The sequence below is a fragment of the Corythoichthys intestinalis genome, chromosome 4, assembly GCF_030265065.1.
Source record: "Corythoichthys intestinalis isolate RoL2023-P3 chromosome 4, ASM3026506v1, whole genome shotgun sequence".
NCBI classification, from domain to species: Eukaryota; Metazoa; Chordata; class Actinopteri; order Syngnathiformes; family Syngnathidae; genus Corythoichthys; species Corythoichthys intestinalis.
Genome location: NC_080398.1, coordinates 39,328,510 through 39,347,399, shown reverse-complemented (window position 1 = coordinate 39,347,399; position 18,890 = coordinate 39,328,510). Strand labels below are relative to the sequence as shown.

The following is an 18,890-nucleotide window of genomic DNA, read 5'->3' as shown; positions in this document are numbered from 1 at the left end:
TAATTACTTTTCTCATCTTGGCAACGCTGTTACCGTTACTGAGGCGGGAAAGGCGTGCGTTACTATGCGTTACTATGTTGGTTGAATGACGCGAGTAAAGTCTGAGAGAGACGGACTCCAGGGTACCCGCGGGTTATTAAAAGTATTAAAAAAAGCATTGAATTTAGTTTTCCATTATTAAAGGTATTAAAAGTATTAAATTAGCTTTTGTAAGTCTGGAATTTTTTTACCGTGGTCTTAATTTTCTAGAACATCTCAGTGCAACCTAAATTATATCCGTGACAAAGTTTTTTTTTTTTTTTTAAATCCATAACGAAGATGACGCATAGAATTTTTACGATTCACTGCACTACAAATCGAAATGCAACTCGTACGTGCCAAACCACCACAACCGGCAAAACGGAGAATCCATCCACCTCTGCATCGGGAATGCGTCCGTTTGTCGGTGGAACGAAAACCCTGCAGGCAGAAGTATTGTGGATTTTGAACACCAAAACAGACCACCAATTCATATACTTCAAATGAGTCATTTGGTGATCTGTTTCGGATATTACGTCATTTTTGGTCGGCATCGGCTGTCACAATGTTGGTCATATTGCGTTTTGTTCCAGAGGGAGCATCCCGATGTCCTAACTGTCTTTTGTAGCGAATTTTCAGTTGGCAGAAAAAAAACGCACATTTTCTCAATGTTTAAATAGTCTACATATTTTTATCACCATTATAAATGCATTTACACAATGAAATAACACTGGAAAAGTTTGTTAAACATAATGTTGCTCAAATCGTGTTTTTTTTTCCAGAGGGAGCATTCCCGACTTCGTAACTACAGCCAATTTATGCTTATCAAGACTTTAAAATAGAGGTAAAATCGGGCCTAAAAAGTCCAGCCCGACCCGAATTGGTCCGCGGGTATTAAAGCCCGACCCGCGTTTTGTGTGCTAACATTTGTGAGAATGTCTGCATAAAAGCCTGTCTTTTATAACGAACCATTCACGTTTCACGATTCGGCCGTGGAAGATTCGAGAACGATTCACAAACATCCAAATTCCGATTATTGAAATATGCTAGTAAAGCGGAAGTACAACACACTCAGCGCGCCGGGCGGTCTTCGGGACAATGAGGAACGGAGCGAGAGTAGCTAAACATCATGCTTCTCATTACCCGGCCCCTCGGGTAATGCCAATGCTCAACTCACGGCTCCAGCTCAACTCATGCCACGAGATTAAAAAAACACAACAACATACCTGACTGCTGCCGAAAAGCTGCTACAAAGTACATCCACATAATGTTACGGTAGATATCATTTATATAGGATTAGATGCAATATAGATTCGGTAGCGTTAGCAGCACATCTACAAAAAGCTAGATGCGGGCGTTAGTAAACGGCCGCCATCTTAAAGCAGTACACTTCCCTGCAAGGCTGTTGTAGCGAACCTTCCAAGCAAACCTATACCTAATTAACTTTTTATCTAAAATACTCCTAAATCGGTAAAATATTGACTTGAATCTATCTTTAAAATAGTTTTAAAACTTTGACAAAAGTAGACAGAAGGGAAATTGGGGAATAACGGGAGCAATTTTAACAATTGTAACAGTTGATTCACAACATTAAATTACAGTACTTAAGTACCGTATGTTGAATGTATATATCAGTCGTGTGTCTTCTTTTTCCATTCAAACAATAATTTACAGAAAAATATGGCGTATTTTATAGATGGTTTGAATTGCGATTAATTACTATTAATTTTTAAGCTGTAATTAACTCGATTAAAAATTTTAATTGTTTGACAGACCTACTTAAAATGTATTGTTTTAAACATGTTATTGTCCCTTTTCTTTTATCCCAGGCAATAGTAGAATTATTTTTAAACAAGAATAAAGTTGAAAAATGCTTGTCTTTATTAACCCTTTAACACCGAACGTGTCGGCAGCGACGCGTTTACGCATATTGTCTTTGAAGCATCGTCATGCTGTAATTACGTCATCCACGTGCCGCTGGTTGGTCTCATTTGAAAGTGCCAAAGTTGATGTCCACACCAGTTTTTATTTGAAGTCAATCGACCAAATAAAACGGGAGATAATGTCATTTGAGTTTTATAGTTTTATTGCACTCATAAATATGCATCAAAACGCTGCATGGACCATGTATCTATCTCCATATTTCCATAATTTCTTGTCCTTTTTCAAAACCGAAAGCAGCACAAAAGACTACATAGCCCAAGAGCCGTTGTGACAGGGGTGAACATAATTTTTTTGCCCAGGTTCTCAGAGGAGGACCTGGAGATGTGACTTGGTCCTCATTGAGCTTGAGAGCCGACCCGCCTGATGCGATAAATTTATGACAAGCTTTACTTAGAGCCAATTAACTTTAATTAATTATATTAACAATTAATGCTTGATTAACATCAACTGGCACAACAAAATTGCCATTACTTTGAAGTGAAATGTAAAGAAATAAAAAGCACCAAATAAAGGGCATTATGCGTAGAGCTGGGAATCTTTGGGCACCTAACGATTCGATTACGATTACGATTCAGAGGCTCCGATTCGATTATAAAACGATTATTGATGCACCCCCCTCCTTTTTTTTTTTTTTTTTTTAAATGTTTTGTACATTAGTTCCAAAATTGTTCAAAAATACTCTCAGGCTAAACCAAACTACTATTTCAGTATCAAGTTAACATATAGCAGTAAACAAATATACAAAAATAACAGTAAAAAAAAAAAACTCCAGTCCCCATTCTGTATCAGCAGCTTTGAACTACATTCAATTAATTTAATGTTGTGAATCAACTGTTAAAGTTGTTAAAATTGCTCCCATTATTCCATAATTTCCCTTTTGTCTACTTTCGACATGTGAAAGTTTTAAAACTATTTTAAAGATAGATTCAAGTCAATATTTTACCGATTTGGGAGTATTTTAGATAAAAAGTTAATTAGGTTCGCTTGGAAGGTTCACTACAACAGCCATGCAGGAAAGTGTACTGCTTTAAGATGGCGGCCGTTTACTAACGACCGCATCTAGCTTTTTGTAGATGTGCTGCTAACGCTACCGAATCTATATTGCATCTAGTCCTATATAAATGATATCTACAGTAACATTATGCGGATGTACTTTCGTAGCAGCTTTTCGGCAGCAGTCAGGTATGTATCTTGTGGCATGAGTTGAGCTAGAGCCGTGAGTTGAGCATTGGCATTACCCGAGGGGCCGGGTAATGAGAAGCATTATGTTTAGCTACTCTCGCTCCGTTCTTCATTGTGCCAAAGACCGCGCGGCGCGCTGAGTGTGTTGTACTTTCGCTTTACTTGGCAAATTTCAATAATCGGAATTTGGATGTTTGTGAATCGTTCTCGAATCTTCCACGGCCGAATCGCGAATAATCTAAGAATCGGAAATTTTGCACACCTCTAATTATGCGGCTCCCACATTAACTCCAAGCCTTTTTAAAAGTGGGATGTCCTCTTCATAAGACCTCATTGAACGTGCATGTTTAGCTTTGTAAAATGCGAGCAAAAACACGTTTGTCAGTGCATGTCGCTGTTCATTACCTTTATTCCGCCCTATTCCGCCACTTGTCCATAGGGCGAGTGGGGTCCTGTTTGACATCGATAGTTTGCTTAATTGCCACATGCTCTCTGTTTTTTTCGTGCTTTTCAAAGTTTGGATGGCTGAAATTCTTTGACCCTACATAAAATGCGCTGTTCTTATCGGCGACATTGGGATTCTCACGGCACATTTTGTACCGCATTTCCGTACGAGCATCATTTGCTTCTAGCCATGATACCTCCTGTAGCCACTTTTTAGCAAAACTCCTTTTTTTCGGTAGCTCCGGTGACGTCTCTGTCGTCTGTCTGTCTTTTGACGGGGGTGGGGGAACACGGAAGTAATTACTCAGTGTGGCCTGCCTCTTCGACATTTTGAGAAGTTATTTTCTCGTGTCAGCCGCAAATACAGTGGTCAGCCATCGGTACGCAAAAGCGTACGGAAGCCGTTGAGGGCCAGCGCGTTTGTCTACGTCCGGTACGCATGCGCGCATGCGGACCACTTATGTGCACCCCTGCGTTGTGATGTCATGAAGGACGAACCGAATGTGAACATTTTTAATGAATTTCCGAGCGAGGCGCCAACTAAGGAAAGGCAGGCATGCGAAGCAAGCAATGGCCGGTTGGATTGAGCGAGCGACTTTGAAACGTGCAGAATGAATCTAAAACTAAATTTAGCGCAAGCTAATGCATTATTTCATTAACTCAAGAAAATGAGCCGTATTTGTCGTTGTTTTCCTCGGATGAGTCTGTGTCTCGGCGAGTAGAAGTGACAGCATTGCGCAAAGACGGAGAAAGAGTTGGCTGTGTGACGTTGTGTGTGACGCAGCTCCATGGCCTGTTCAAGAAGAAGCTTTATTGAGTGCGCAAAAAACATAAAATAAATAAAAAATAAAAAAAACTTTCTTGGGTCGCATGCCTGAAAATTTTGAGTGGAACTGAACTACTTGTCAATATTTTTAAAAAATACTTTTTTTCAAAGTTATATATATTTTTTCTTCACTATAATCTTTTAAATTTTTATATAGATGTGTGTTCGAGAAGCTTGATTGCATGTACGTATAAACTTCACAAAGAGATATCCTCCAAACCCTTTTTGTGTTAGATGATATATATAATTTTTTTCTCACTATTTTGCACTGTATATAACCTGTTTTGACCATAGTGTGTGTAAAGGCCAAAAACGCCTATGACCATACCTGCTGTTTGTGTTGAATTGTCAAACATAAAACTATTCAATTTTATTTTTTTCTATTGGATGTTTATCTTAACAAGTTGAATAAATATTATCAAGCTTCAAAACGGTTGGTCGAGCATGTTTGGTTGTCAATGGGACATCAACATTACAAATTTTGAAAAAAGATTTGGGGATTTTTTTTTTTTTTTTGGGTCCAAAACTGTGAATTAAAATTGGTCAGTAAAGAAAACAACAGTTTGGACATGAAGTTCAAGGTGTCCTGAAAAAAGGGACCCAACTTGGCCATTGTGAACATTTTTTTCTTTGAAATATAAAGGCAACATCAAATGCATGCAAATTCGGCCAAAATAGGCTTAGGTGTTAAAGGGTTAAATGCTTCATTGAGTGAGTCCACTCAAATGTGGTCAAACTGCTCACTTACAATGAGTTGCCACAGCAACTGTTTAACAAAAATGATGATTTACGTATGCGGCGCTTTGAAGTCAGCGTCTCTGGCAAAATCAAACCTTAACACTTGTTGTAACATTGTTAACTTTAATAAGCAATCTAGTACACTACCTGACCAAGAACGGCAGGACTATGTGATCGGATCAGGACAGCGCTACAAAAAACTGCATTTATTTATTTATTATTTTTTAACTGGAAAAAAAATCCGCGATGGACTGAAAGCGCGAAGTAGCGAGGGATCACTGCATTCACACAGCCTTATTAAGAACCACTGCATTAAGAGCATTATCATATTGATTCTAGTGTTTTTTGACAATTGTCTTTTAGGTCAGTCAGGGAAGCACTTTGTGGACGAGCACAAACTGCAGCTGATCGAGCGCGTGAAGAACATCAACCCCATTCTCCTCGGGCTGCAAGACAAGAACGTCATCCAGGCTGAGGTGTATGAAGACATCAGCTACCACACGCCAGGCAGCCAGAACAAGATGAGGAAGATCTACGATCTGGCTCTCAAGTCGGGCACCGATGCTAAAGACGTCTTCTTTAAACTCCTCCAGGAGCACGAGTCGTACCTTGTGAAAGACCTCCAGAAGAAATGAAAGGCTGGACGGCATCCTCGTAATTCTTTTTCGGCTAATTTACTTCGTTCCACCCCTAAAATTTGGCTATCTGATTGAACGTCTATTTCTGTCAATGAGGTTTTTTTTATTAGAAAAACGATCAACTTTCCTATTCAATGTTTTAGTCAATTTTAGCATGTTGGCGAAGGAAATGTGAGAATTAGTTGTTCGAATTGTAAAACGTTATTTTGTATGGTGGAAATTCTAATTTTATTTGTGACCAAGTTAAAATATTCCTCATATTTTTTATCTTTTCGTTGTTTTTCCATCCTCAAAATTCACATGGTGCTGTATTGTTGTTTTATAAAGTTGAAAATTCCCAATTCCCCTCAATGTTTACACAAATTATTTCTTTTCTCTTTTTTTTGTTTTTTTTTTCATTTCCATGCATTCCAAATTATATGTTTTCGGTAATAATTTTAAGGGGGATAAAATGTGTCATTTTTCATATCAAATAATTAAATTGCTTGCCAGTACTTCATAAACACCTTGTTTTTATTCAGTCCTAGACTCCTGTTCAGTGTTTTTGTTCAAAATAAGCCTGCATGCATGAGAGATTTTATTTTTTTCCATGTTCTTATACGTATATATGGGGGAAAACACTCAGGTGACTTGAAGTTCCGCTCTGAGACCCCCAATTTAGCCAACTTTCAAAATTTTCCGATATGCATGTGTGATACATATCATATCACAGCGTAAAATTTCTATTTTCTGGGGGAAGAAAATTTTTGGACAGGAGGGCATTTAAAATTTCTTTTTTTTTTTTTTTTAAACAGCAAAACCCTATCTGGAGGTGAGAGCACACGAGAGCAGAATTAAAGACGCCATGACTTTCATGAGATATCATCGCATAATTACTTTGTTTCGATCCAAAAACTCCACGTAGCATGCATCACTGAGTGTCAACACACAGCTGTGAATGGCCACAGTTGGATTGTGGGGGGATTTTAGGGGTGAAACATGGTCATATAACAAGGGTCGCGATGCAGAAATCGCAGACATCAAGGAGTGGTTGAAATGTTGCTTTTCATATATTTACCCTATTAAACTTTTTCAATTTTTCTTCTTCTTTTTCTCTGGATCGATTATCATCTAAGATATTGGGGGAAATGCGACAGTAACGAAAAAATACAATTAAGCGATAGTCATGAGCAGGGGCGGACTGGTAATCTGTAGCTTCTGGAGGATCACAGAACGGCCGGTGTTCTGGACGGCCGGCGGCCGCCATACATACATCATCACTGTTTTATCCCCTCTATACACTGTGATTATCTACAGTTCGTATCCTATCCGACAGGTGGCAGCAATGCGCCTGGCTGAAAGACTTGTTGTGGCCCACGAAGGGGCAGGATAGAACGATAAGAGCTTTGGCGGACTTTCTAGTTGCCACCGGGTTGAGATGGAATGAAAAGGGTTACTTGCTAGGTATATTGGCAATAGGCAAATATTTTAGCTGTAAAACAACGTATGCACACGAAGCAGCAATATTAATTCAGAAAATATATAACAAAATATGAATAAAATGAATGGTTTTACTTTAAAGTTTAGGCAGTTAAATTGATATGATATATATTTTTAATCATTTATATATCGTTTTGTTTTCTGATTATTACTTTCCAATGAAGGTTATGTATACAGGATTTGTTTTGAAATGTTTACTGTATTTTCATTGAAATGTATTATTTGTGTGGCAAGATTAATTATGGAATAAACAATGAAGTCGATTTTTAGACACAGGGGATAGGTGTTATTATAATCAATTGGATACATAAAACTTGCTTTAAAAAATAAATTATTTTATTTGTTTATTCAGGTTGATTATAGAGCTAGGGCAGAAGATGAATCCAACTCCAGTTCGTCCTTGCAGTACTTTGAGCGCCCCAAGTCAGACAGTCACAGTCTAGACACATTTTCTTCATTTTTCTCTCAAAGTGAACGAAATTGATGCATTTTACAATAAAATATTTTTTAAAATTCTCCCGGGGGGGCATGCCCCTGGACCCCCCTAGAGGGTCTGTGTGCTGCGATTCTTGTGGGCTCGTCTGAGTCAAATGATGCCCATTTTTTCATTGTGACGTAATTCGTTAAAAGTTTAAAATATGCGAGTGAATAGTTTTATTAAAGTGTTTTTTTTTTTTCTAAACTAAAATTTAGACATCAATTAATGATTCTAAGCTAACAATGACAGACATTTTGACTAATAAATATAAATACTTACCTTCTTTTTATGGCTCGGTTGAAACAAAAGCGGTTGCGCGACGTCTGTAAACGGGGGTTTTCAGGGTAAAACGGACAATTTAAAAATAGTTCGGGGGCTTATTGTGCCATGAATCTGCTATGGCAGCATATAGACATATTGTTCTATCAAACACAACAGTTCTTTTGGTTTATAATACAGCAGTTTATTGTAAAGAGGGGTGCAAGAGCAGAAACTGCTTTTTCAGTCTTGTCTGTGTTTTCCGCTATATATATATATATATATATGTGTGTGTGTGTGTGTGTACTCAAGGCCGGCCCAGCCTATACGCAGACAATGCAGCTGCTTAGGGCCCCTGACCTTTAGTGACCCCCAATCTGGCAACCTTATTTTATACGTTTTTAATAGAGCATCATGAATAATGTGGCGCGCATTGCCGTTTATCTATGCAAACATCCGTTTACGACAGTTTGCTTTATTTGACTTTTGTGAGTTTTGATACTTGATTACAAGCTTAAAAAAATTGAAGTTCTTCCTTAATTTCTTTCTTTTCCTCTTTTAGAAAAAGGTTTGGTGCCATCTACTTTAAGTACTGACAATCATTTGGTGTGAGAAGTTTGAAGTATGCAGTACAACAAAATCTGATTAATATACAAAATATGGACCTATGGGTTGGATTGCATGTATGGGTTTCACAGTACACTGTGACGAAATGGCGGGCCAAAAATATGGGACCCCCTTGGCATTATTTCGCTTAGGGCTTCCAAATGGCCTGGGCCGGCTCTGTGTGTACTGGAACTGGACAACACCTGGCCCAGACATGATTAACTGCGACTGGTTAAATAAGCTAAATTCCAAGAGCGTCTAGCAGCACAAATGAACCAACTGGTGAAGGATGGGACCCACAATGAATGGTTGACCAAGGGACGAACAATCCCGATCCAAAAAGACCCCCAGGAGGGACCAATCCCATTCAACAATCGGCCGATAACCTGTCCCTCCACAAGATGGGAGCTCGTGTCAGGCATCATAGCAGGTAAGATAAGTGGGCACATGGTTCAATGTATTACAGAGATACAGAAAGGAATTGGTAGAAACTAGGGCTGTCAAAATTATCGCGTAATTATTTTTTTTAATTAAGCACGTTAAAATATTTGACGCAATTAATGCACGTGCCCCGTTCAAACAGATTAAAATGACAGCAGTGTCATGGCCACTTGTTACTTGTGTTTTTTGTCTCCCTCTGCTGGCGCTTTGGTGCGACTGATTTTATGGGTTTAAGCACCATGAGAATTGTGTAATTACTGACATCAACAATGGCGAGCTACTAGTTTATTTTTTGATTGAAATTTTTACAAATTTTATTAAAACGAAAACATTAAGAGGGGTTTTAATTAGGGCTGTCAAAATTATCGCGTTTACGAGCGGTAATTAATTTTTTTAATGAATCCCGTTAAAATATTTGACGCAATTAACGCACAAATGCCCCGCTCAAACAGATTAAAATGAGAGCACAGTGAAAGGTGTGCTTATTGTGTTTTTCGGAGTTTTGCCGCCCTCTGCTGGCGGTTGGGTGCGACTGATTTGATAGGCCTCAGCACCCATGAGCATTGTGTAAGTAATTATTGACATCAACAATGGCAGGCTACTAATTTACTTTTTGATTGAAAATTTTACAAATTTTATTAAAACGAAAACATGAAGAGGGGTTTTCATATAAAATTTCAATAACTTGTCTTTTAAGAACTACAAGTCTTTCTATCCATGGATCGCTTTAACAGAATGTTAATAATGGTAATGCCATCTTGTTGATTTATTGTTATAATAAAGAAATACAGTACTTATGTACCGTATGTTGAATGTATATATCTATCTTGTGTCTTATCTTTCCATTCCAACAATAATTTACAGAAAAATATGGCATATTTTATAGATGGTTTGAATTGCGATTAATTGTGATTAATTAATTTTTAAGCTGTGATTAACTCGATTAAAAATTTTAATCGTTTGACACCCCTAGTTTTAATATAAAATATCTATAACTTGTACTCACATTTATCATTTAAGAACTACAAGTCTTTCTATCCATGGATCGCTTTAACAGAATGTTAATAATGTTAAGGCCATCTTGTTGATTTATTGTTATAATGAACAAATACAGTACTTATGTACAGTATGTTGAACGTATATATCAGTCTTGTGTCTTATCTTTCCATTCCAACAATAATTTACCGAAAAATATGGCATATTTTATAGATGGTTTGAATTGCGATTCATTACGATTAATTAATTTTTAAGCTGTGATTAACTCGTTTAAAAATTTTAATCGTTTGACAGCCCAAGTAGAAACACCAGAGAAGAGCCAAACATGGACTACTGGTTGAAAGAACTGTCACACAAGACTGCAAACCCAGGAAGACAAACCTGCTTGGAAGCCTATGCCTCAGTGCAGCACACATGGATACTGGAATGCCTGAAGCTGTACAAGGTCAACACCACACTGAGAGCCTTCATTGCAAACTCAATGAGGCTGTGGCAGACCACCCTTGAGGTCAATTTTGAGCCAATTGCGCATGTTTCCATCAAATGTGGTATATACCAAGGAGATGCCCTATCCCCACTGCCATTCTGCATAGGCCTGAACCCCCTCAGCCAATTGATCAACTAGACTTCGCTATGGATACCGATTTAAGAATGGGGCCAGCTTCAATCACATCTACATGCGTGACATCTAGCTGTACGCTAAGAACGAGCGAAACATTGTCTCGCTGATCTACACCACCAAGATCTACAGTGGGGACATCGGAATGTCATTCTGACTGGAGAAATCTGGCCGAACGGCGACAAACACAAGGAAGGTAGTCCAGTCAGAGCACTCCCAGAGGGCTGGATAGTAGATGTTAAGAAGACCTTTGAATACCACAGGCAAATGGTAACCACGAAGTGGCCAAAGGAAAGTTGCTACGGTCAAGTATCTGCAATGAGTAAGGCAGGTCCAGAGAAGCCAGCTCAATGGCAAGAACGAGATATGAGCAATTACCAGCTATGCCTTACCAGTGATCAGATACTCTGCTGTGACAATAAGCTGGCCAAAGAAGGAATTTCAGACCATAGATGTGAAAAAACGGAAGCTGCTCACCATGCACGGAGGGTTCCTCCACAAATCCAGTATCCAGAGACAATCCCCTAAGGGCAAGGATGGAGACCGAGGGTTAGTGAGCATCAGGACCACTATGCAAGACGAAACATCACAAAAATGGCCCCAAGAGATGAAGTGCTTAGTGAATGTCTTAGGCATTGTAGACTGGTAAAGGAGAGGTTGGAGGAACCATCATGAGAGGAAAGAGCAGGCTGCGGAAAGACTCCTGAAACAGTCAAACACATAATAGCAGGGTGTAAGATACTGGCAGGAAAAGAATACATGGAACGCCATAACCAAGTAGCCGGTATCGTGTACAGAAACATCTGTGCAGAGTATGGACTGGAGACCCCTTGGTCGCAAAGGGAAACACCTCCCAAGGATATAATTCTCAGGGAATCATACTAACATGGGTGCTGATGCCAAGACGGTACGCACAACAGCGCACAGCTCCTCTGCAGCGGAGTATACATCAACTGTTTGGTGTAGATCAACCCATTCCACCAGGGTTGATACAGCGCTAAACTCGGCTTGCTGTGCTGTCATTGGCTGCTTGAAGCCCTACAAATGTTGACCTATGCCTACTCAGTGGGATTGCTCCACCAAGCATCCGGAGGACAGTGGCGACCCAGAAGGAAAAGCTGAGACAAGAAACTGACACCTGCCAACAACTCTACAATCATGAGCCAAGAGTAAAAAGGCTAAAGACAAGGCACAGCTTCCTGCACACTAAAGGCTTTGGACAGAAATCCGGACAAGCAGCATGTCGCTCTCTGGACAGAAAATTTTACTCTAGCCCCACACACAGTGTCTTCTACCAGGTCATGCGAATCTCTTGCATCTGGTGCAAGTGAAGCATGGCCACTCTGGTCTTGCTGTAACCGATTGAGAACTGCTGTTGACCGATACAAAACAAACCAGACAAAGTGGGGGTTCAAAAAGAATGGCGATATCTCTTGTCTGTGTGGAGAGGATCAGACCATGCAACATCTCCTTTTTTGCCCACCCCGCCTGACATTTTGCACCCAAGAGGACCTAGCTGACCTAACCCCGAGTGCCAGACAGTGCATTCAACGAAGGACTGAAATCATCTGATGATACGCAGTAACTTGAGAAGATGAAGAAGACCTCCCAAGGTGGTTGAAATTGAGAGGGTTTATTGAGAATGCGACACCTCTTGTCGGTGTGGAGAGGATCAGACCATGCAACATCTCCTTGTCCGCCCACTCCTCCTGACATCTTGCACCCAAGAGTTCAATAAAGGACTGTAGTCATCAAATGATACGCAGTGACTCGAGAAGAAGTAGACCTCCCAAGGTTGTGGAAAATGAGAGGGCAAAGATCCTGTGGGACTCCAGGTACAAACTGATATGATGGTCGTTACCAACCAGCCGGACATTGTGATCTTGGATAAGCAGCAAGGGACAGCCATTGTGATCGATGTAGCCATCCCCAACAATGGCAATATGCAAAATTGGCTAACTTTCATTGCAAAAGTCCGCTGGCTCAAATAATTTCATCTTTCATTGGCTCATCAAACTCGGTGGGCGGGCGTAAACTACGCGGAGTTTGAGTTGAGCGAGTCAAGCTACATGGCTCTGGAGTCTAGATAATGCTCCTTCCCAACATGGCAACGATTGCTGAGGTTCTGCATCAGCTTTTTGGGGATTTAAAGTGATCCTCTAACTTAAATACATGTAGGCTCTAATAAACCACAATTGTTCTCTTGTACTAAAATTTGTTAGAAACACATAAAATGTTAAATCAATGGCAATATTTTATAATATTTAGTCCATATTTTGACCGTTAGTTGGCGCCATGGTTTGCGGGCTCGCAGTGATGACGTCATTGGTATCTTGCGTGTTCAACAATTGCTGCCGAAACACGTGAAGTAAAATGCCATGATGTGCTGCTTTTGGATGCAATTTCCAGTCAAATGGAAACAAAGGGAGTGAAGTGAGTGGTCAAGGTGGAATAATTATTTTTACTGAATAAATGTGCACAAGTGGAAGCTTCTCCCCCGTTTTGGTCCCTGTATGCACGCATCCTACCCACCACGCGTTACAACTAGCGCCCGAACATTTTTCCTGGATCCTCACTCAAGTAAGGGATCCGTCGATTTTCTGGCTACGACGGTCCCACCGCGTCTGCGATATTGGTTTCGGATCTGTCCATTTTTTTGATTCGTCGGTCCCATAGCGGCTCTTCGGATCAGTCTATTTTGTGGAATCGACGGCCTAATCGCGGCTGCGACATTGCCATGGTATCGGTCTAATTCCTGGATCTTCGAGTTAGTAAAAAACGCAGATTTGGATTACTATTGCTATCTTTTTTGTTGGCTATTCTTCGTGGGAGTTTTCCCCAAATCGTACAAAATAATTAAAGCACTATGGCACGCTACAGTGACGACAGTGACTCTGACGTGGACCTTACAACAACGTTGCGAGTTCGTCAGGGAACACGTCTTTGTGTACTGCTGAGCTCCCGAGTGAAAAGTGGTCAAGGTGGAACTATTTTTTCTGAATAAATGTGCATGAGTGGAAGCTTCTCCCCTTTTTGGTACTTTTATACACGTATCCTAGCTACCACGCGTTACAATGTACAAGACATGGATTACACAAGGTGTGATCTTTGGCCTGTACCGTAAGCACACGACAGCTCTGGATGCTAACAATCTAATTATATTAGGATAAGTTTGAAAACGCAATATGCTTACCTTGAATATCTGCTAATAAAACTGGACAGCATACACTCTCGCTCCCAACCGGACTCTCGCGCATCACCAGTTTTGCCCAACTTTTCTCTCATCGGGTATTTGCTGCGGGCATTTTTCCCCTGATGCTCGTCTTGTGAATGACCGACAGTGCTGTCCTGCTCTTCACCTTCCAGATCTGGTTCAAATAGGAAGGGTAGAACTGACAATATTTTGGGAAAGCTAACGAGTGACGCGCTGGGATTTCCGCAACGGGACCGGTGAAGTTACGCACTGTGACGTAACAAGAATGGCGACCTATCACTTAAAATAATTTTACACACTTTATTAAAACAAGATTTTAAGAGGGGTTTTAATATCAAAATTATTATAACTCATGCTAACATGTATCTTTTAAGAATTACTTGTCTTAAAAACAGAGGATCCCTTTAATAACGGACATGTTAGACTTAGCAGAACACGTTGACTCAGGAAATTCGGACCCTGAGCACGTAGCTCAAAAAACAGCGGTTTATTGCGCGAGAGAGCTCATGCAGAACTTCAGCAATCGCTGCCATGTGACAAGGATGCACCAAGGACCCAAATGCTCGATAGTTGTGCTCAAACAAAAGTGTTTATTCTCCAATTAGTAGAGTTAAAAAAACGTTAACAAAAATTCACAGCAACAGCTGGACATCAATCAACAAAAATTCACAGCAACAGCTGGACATCAATAAACTGAGTTACTTCTTCAAGAAACAAAAAGACATGGGTTCAAAAACATCAATCGTGATCAAAAAAGGGCTTACACAAGGATGTGGCATAGGACGTGGCAGGATAGCAGACAAACCAACACTGGGCAAGGTTACAAGCAGGCTATTTATACAGAGGATCACAGGTGGACAGAATCAGCCTGATTGGCAAGCGCAGGAAGTAAAGTTAACTCAAATGAGGCACGCCACTACCAAAATAAAAGAATCTGACTTGATCCAACACAAAACATTAACAAGACTTCTGAGACGTTCAATTCAATTCAATTTGTATAGCCCTCAATCACAACAGAGGTCTCAAAGGGCTGGACGTGACACCATGCTGCCTAGTTGGGAAGGAAGGAGCACAATCTTGACTCCAGAGCCATGTAGCTTGACTCGCTCAACTCAAACCCTGCCTAGTTCACGCCCGTCCACCGAGTTTGATGAGCATGAGCGATAAAATTATTTAATGCGGCCACACGGGGAACCCGAGAGTCTTCTGCCGGATTTTTTTCTCCGAGCAACAAAAGCAGCTTCCATTTTGTGTGGGTGCCTGCCATTCCTTAAGTTTTAAGCGTTGATCAGAGATGCTCACCAAAAAGTTGGCTATCTTGAACTCGTTGGAGAGCTTGTCCGAAGAGGACTATGAGAGGTTCCGCTTGGCTCTGGAGGACCGGCGCGGGGATCGGCGGGTGGCCCCGTGCAAGGTGAGGAAGAAGCCACGCACGGAGGTCACCAACGTGCTGGTGTCCACCTTCACCGAGGCCCGAGCGCCGGCCGTCGTCTGTGAGCTCTTCAGGCAAATCGGATGCTTCGACGAGGCGGAAAAGCTGAGTATGTACACAACATTTTTCCAGGGAATTTTCAAAACGGTCTTGTTTCCTTTCGCATTGCACGTGCATGCACGCGCCATCTTGCCGAACATGGCGGTCTGACTTGTTTTTCCAGTTGACGCTCAAATCCTCATGTCTTATTCTCACACTGACAAATACAGTATTTTCGAGGGTTTACACTAGGGTGACCAAACGTCCTCTTTTACCCGGACATGTCCTCCTTTCTTGTTATTTTTACCGTCCGGGCGGGTTTTATAAATTCACGAAAATATCCGGTTTTCATTACTTTTCACGGGACCAATCTGCGCGTGTTGAAATTGACTGACGCTTCACACAGAATATTACAGTATTCTGCTGCGTGTGACGTATTCCCAGAGAGCCTGCCCATTGTTTTTTTGTGCTATGCTCAGTAGCACGTATCATTACGTCAAAGCAGTAGCAGTACGTCAAAATGCCTAAACGCAAGTGCGTCTTTACAGATGAGCTGCAAAACAAATTCCCCACATATCGTCCCGGGCGAAATAAATGGGAGGCAGAGTGCACCGTGTGCAAAGCTGGCACATATGTGTCGGTCTCCAACAAAGGTGCTGAAGACCTGACAGCTCACACGGACACAGAAAAACATAAAAAAGCTGTGCGAGGGGAGAGCTCTTCGGCTAAATTGAGCGACTTCCTTGTAAGTCCCGGGAAAACAGAGGGTGCTGTAAACGCAGCGGAGGGTGCGTTTGCTTTTCACACTGTTAAACACCATAACAATTACAGGTCCATGGATTGCACCAGCGCCTTGTTAAAAAGGGCATTTCTAGACTCTGGCACCGCCAAAAAGTTCAGTAGTGCTCGCACTAAGACTGAAGTCATTGTGAATGGCGTTTTAGCGCCCCACTCTGTTGAAGTCGCTCATGAAGCCCTCAAAGAAATCCAGTACTGTGGCGTTTCTACAGATGGGGGTAACCATGGAGCAGTGAAAATATTCCCAGTCATAATCCAGTACTTTGACTGGAAGATGGGTGGTGTGCAAACAAAATTAATTGAGATTAAAGACACACCAAATGAGACAGCAGAAACCATTGCACAATATCTCACTGAAACACTGGCAAAAAACAAATTATCTGAAAAATGTATTGCATTTACTGGTGACAACTGCAACACAAATTTTGGAGGAATACGGTGTGATGAAGGGGGAAAGAATGTGTTTGCATGTTTGAAGAGGATGCTGCACAACAAGACTTTGATTGGTGTCGGTTGCCCAGCACACATACTGAATAATTGTGTTCATCATGGGGCAGACACATTAGATGTTGACCTTGAGAATATTATGTTCAAAAACTACCAGCACTTCCATATTTACACTGTGCGCACTGAGAACCTGAAGGAGTACTGTGACTTTGTTGACATTGAATACAGAAGGATGCTTTCTCACAGCAAGACAACGTGGCTGTCATTGTTCCCAGGCATTGAGCGGATGATACAGATGTTTCCAGCTTTAAAAGCATTCTTTCTGTCGCAGCAAAAGCCACCCATAGTGATCAAGAAGTTTTTTGAAAATGGCTTCAGTGAGATCTACCTCTGGCACATGCACTCACTCATGTTTGTGTTCAACACCCACATTCAAGAAATGGAAAAGGAGAACAACTCCATTATGGAGGTGAAGAAAATTCTGAACACCATCCACGCCATTCTTCTTGAACGCAAGAGCAGCAACTTCATGTCTCTGAAAGTTAAGGGACTCCTAGCACAAAAGCGCAGCGATGGACTTGGTAAGGGCCGTGACCAGTTCCGTGCTGATGTGCAAGGCCTGTACAGTGCATGCCTGGAGTATCTGGAGAAGTGGATGACTCCCATGGAAGAGTTTTCAACATTCATGTGGATGGATCTGAGTGAGTCACCAGATTGGAATGATGTGGAGGTCTGCATCCAGTACCTAGGAGAAAAGGGGGTCCTAATTGATGATGTCAAGTGTTTTGACCAGGTCGTCAAACTGAGGAAATTCACAGAAAGGTGCAACATTGATGAGGAGTTCAGTAGCTTGCAGGTGCAGCAGAAGTGGACAAAATATTTTGAGAAGGCCAAAAGCATTGCATGCTACTCAGAACTCCTGAAGATTGCACAATTTGTCTTTGCACTTCCTTCTCATAATGCCAATGTTGAGAGTGTTTTCTCGCTGATGCAGAGCCAGTGGACCAATGAGAGGAACAGGCTTTCTGTTGAGTCACTGAAGGGGATTCTATTTGTGCAATACACTGAAAAAAGCGATTTTGGAGAGTGGTAAATATAATCTATCCAAACTGTATAAAATTTGCCTAATCTTCCTTGTCACCCAAGGAATTATAAAATAATGGGTATATTTTACACATACTACCTCTTCGTTAACAGTAACAACTATCACATGGAAAAATAGGGTAACATATACCCCAAAGAACTGTGGTCGATAGGTGTCAGGCGAAATGAAATGTCCAAAACCTTTTCAAATAGAAAAAAGTAGCACAATTCCCAATTGTAACACCAGTCGCATTTTTTAATGAAAATGATGTAAATCGTTTGTGCTACAATGGTTTTTTAGATACAGTATTATGGTTTTTATTGAGATATTAGTTTCCTTAGCTTAGGTCTCGCGGCTAATGGAGCGTACCAACCCTCTCAATAACAGAGGGTTGTCTTAACAACTAGCACGATTAAAACACAAATTCGTGTCAGTTTTGCAGTAAATTGGGGGCGTGGGGTTCAGATATTAATATCGTGTGATGACGTTCCTCTAAGCCCCCCATTTACTGCAAAATGGCTCTGAAGTGGTGCGTCCGTGCTAGTTTTAGGACACCCCTCTGTTAATGAGAGGGTTGGTACGCTCCATTAGCCGCGAGAGCTAAGCTAAGGAAACTAATATCTCAATAAAAACCATAATACTGTATCTAAAAAACCGTTGTAGCACAAACGATTCATCGACATCATTTTCATTAAAAAAAAAATGCGTCTGGTGTTGCAATTGGGATTCGTGCTTTTTTCTATTTGCCAAATCTTTGGACTTTGCATTTTGCCTGACACCTCTCCACCACTGTACCAAAGCCATTTGTACTGTGCTCCAAACTGCCCATGCGTCAGACATTTGAGCGGGCGGGTGGAACAGGAAACTGCTGGACTGCGCATGCGTCAGACATTTGAGCGTGAGAAACGGGAAACTTCTGGTCTGCGTTTTCCTCTTGCTCCAGTTCGGAACATACAGAAAAGAATACTGGCAGAAGTGAAGGTAAGCTATTTTTACATATGACGTTCAGTATTAAAACGTGCATTCTCATTTTTGGGTGCTATTTTTGTAACACAGACAAAATAGTTTGCCATTGTTGTTGACGTTGTAGGGCCGTTGTTCTGTCAAATTTTGCTCCCTTATAAAATTTTGCTCGCAAAGCTTTTGTGGCCGTTAAAACGTTGCCTGGCTCTGCCAGACTGTTGTCCCTGTATTTTTCAAACACTGAGA

The 18,890-nt window shown here is 41.0% G+C and overlaps 1 protein-coding gene across 3 annotated transcripts in view; it reads left to right on the top strand.

Moving 5' to 3' along the window:
• LOC130914970 (apoptosis-associated speck-like protein containing a CARD) overlaps positions 1 to 18,890 on the top strand; it is a 71,220-nt gene that overhangs the window by 5,224 nt on the left and 47,106 nt on the right. For 2 of the 3 annotated variants that reach the window (XM_057834585.1, XM_057834588.1), the window contains exon 4: positions 5,516 to 6,870. The exons of the other annotated variant lie outside the window; for it this stretch is intronic. In XM_057834585.1, the coding sequence (XP_057690568.1) occupies positions 5,516 to 5,787 (272 nt within the window). In that variant the 3' untranslated portion in view covers positions 5,788 to 6,870. Of the gene's footprint in view, positions 1 to 5,515; positions 6,871 to 18,890 lie in introns of those variants that run through there. 3 annotated transcript variants of the gene reach the window in all.